This window comes from Nicotiana attenuata, unplaced genomic scaffold, assembly GCF_001879085.1.
Source record: "Nicotiana attenuata strain UT unplaced genomic scaffold, NIATTr2, whole genome shotgun sequence".
Taxonomy (NCBI): Eukaryota; Viridiplantae; Streptophyta; class Magnoliopsida; order Solanales; family Solanaceae; genus Nicotiana; species Nicotiana attenuata.
In genome coordinates this window covers 1-2,451 of record NW_017699430.1, presented here as the reverse complement: position 1 = coordinate 2,451, position 2,451 = coordinate 1, and the positions used below count along the sequence as shown (strand labels likewise).

At 38.8% G+C, this 2,451-nt stretch overlaps 1 protein-coding gene across 1 annotated transcript; it reads left to right on the top strand.

The window, feature by feature from the left end:
- Positions 1-548: 548 nt before the first annotated feature.
- On the top strand, positions 549-2,436 carry LOC109222729 (the record flags this gene model as incomplete). Its single annotated transcript, XM_019387049.1, has 3 exons — positions 549-2,023; positions 2,124-2,141; positions 2,217-2,436. Coding segments are annotated over exons 1-3 (1,713 nt in total), but the record flags the coding sequence as incomplete, so codon positions are not given.
- Positions 2,437-2,451: the final 15 nt, after the last annotated feature.

Sequence of the window (2,451 nt, the reverse complement as noted above, 5' to 3'; positions counted from 1 at the left end):
TGTAAAGTTATATTAAAGGTACTTTAGGCCCATATAGTTTAACTTATTCAAACATACTGTGAATTAAAGAATTATGTTACCGATAACGACATAATTTTTCATATAATACTGTTTACACGCATCATTTGCGTAGATATGAATTTGGATAGTTGGAAAGCATATCCTTTGCCTTATTTCAATTATCATGTTAACTAGAGTTAGTTAGATAATTAGTTTGTAAGAGGCGGTTATTTTTTGTTAAGTAGTTAGTAGTTAAATACTGTAGCCCTTGTACAGTTGATTATTCAGAAATGAAGAAGCTCTGCTCTTTCTTCTCCAATTTCCTCTCTGAATCTCTCACTTCTTTCTAGCTTCAGTTGATCTCCCATGGCTTCTATCATGGTATCAGAGCCATCAATATAAGATCTAATTTGAACGAGCAAACTAATTTCTTCGCTTAGGTTACTTCAATTTTGCATCTCAAATTGCAGAATTGCCTCAGAGTAACTCAGAATCGAAGCTAGGGTTTTGGAAGTTGTTCTTTCTTCGAAGATAATTTTCTAGTACCAATGGCGATTGAAGGTGATCAAGTCAATGCCTCTACCACTCCAACTCGTATTGCTATAGCTACGACCTCAGAGAATGGCAATTTTGTGGCCAGCTCCTCATTTCCTGCTGACGATCACAACCATCCTCTGTACCTACAGCCTACTGACACACCAGGTAGTTCTCTGATCTCTCTTCAGCTTACTGGATCTGATAACTACGCCTTGTGGAGTCATGCAATGCGAATTGGCTTATTAGGTAAAGGCAAGTTAGGTTTTGTTGATGGTAGGTTTCCTAAGTCTAGGTTTGAACCTGAACTTCATGATTTGTGGGAGAAAGTGAATGCTATCGTTTTGTCATGGATAATGAATGCTGTGAGACCAAGTTTGTTGAGTAGTGTCTTATATGCATCTAGTGCTCATAAAGTATGGAAAGATCTAAAGGAGAGATTTGACAAAGTTAACGGGTCCAGAATTCTGTACCTACATAGAGAAGTTCACACCTTAGTTCAGGAAGTTATGACAGTGACTGACTATTTCTCAAAACTAAGAGAACTTTGGGATGAATTTGATGCTCTTATGCCATGTCCTGGTTGTCCTTGTCCTGAATCAAAGATGTATGCACAACATTTTGAGTATCAAAGACTGCTTCAGTTTCTTACTGGACTGAATGAGTCCTACTCTCAGTCAAGAAGCCAAATTATGATGATGTCTCCTCTCCCTAGTATAAACAGAGCATACTCTATGTTAGTTGATCAGGAAAGTCAGAGAAATCTTGCTAATATGCCACAAGTAGCCCAAGTTTCTGAAGCTCTAAAGAATTTAGCCATGTACAGTAACAAAGGGACAAATAGCACTGGAGGCTACAAACAGAAAAGGAATCAAGTTCAATGTGAATATTGTCATTACAAGGGACATAGCAAGGAAAACTGTTATAAGTTGATTGGATATCCTCCTAATTTCAAGTCCAGGAAGAAAGGTGTTAATGGTGGACAGTATGCTAATCAGGTGTACAGCCCAGAACTGAACTATGCAGACAGATATGGTATGGGAAATAATGTAGCTTCTAATGTGGTTCAACAAGGTAGAGTTGGTAGTCAGTCTAATGCAGGTGTCTCACAAACACAGCCAGCTAGTCAGCGTGCATTCTGTCAGCAAATGCCACTGTCTACTCCTGTTTTCACCCCTGAACAGTATCAGCAAATAGTTCACCTATTATCCAAGGGAAGCACAGAAGGATCAGAAGCTTTAAACAAGTCAACAGCTGCAGGTATTCTAAACAAAGTGAATGCATTTATGTCTCATTGTGTTAATGACAATTGGATTGTTGACACTGGGGCATCAAATCATATGACTTCCAGCCTTGAAATACTACATGATTATAAAGCACTCCCAAACACAGAAGAAAACAAAGTACAATTACCTACTGGTAGTGTGGCATCAGTGTCACACACAGGAAATGCCTCTGTATTGAACAACCATGAAATCTCTAATGTCCTGTATATTCCTTACTTTAAGTTCAACCTACTCTCATTTTCAAAGATTACTAAGGAACTAAAATGTGTGGTTGGCTTCTTTCCTGATTTCTGTATCTTTCAGGACCTCTTTAGTGGTCAGGTGAAGGGGATTGGTAGAGAAGAACATGGTTTATACATACTGCGTGGGAGTACCTCTGTTGCAAACTCATCTCAGCCAACAAATAAATGTGCCAACACAACAAATGAAGTCCCATGCTGTCTCGGCAAATGATGAATCTAGTTCTTTACCTGCTTCCAGTATTTCATCTAGAACACATGTCTCTAGTATTTGTAGTTTGTGGCATAAGAGACCTGGACATGCTCCTATAGATGTAATAAGGAAGATAGAAGCATTGAATGGTCTGACAACAGGAGCTCTTAGTCAGCCCTGTACTGTATGTCCGGTTGCT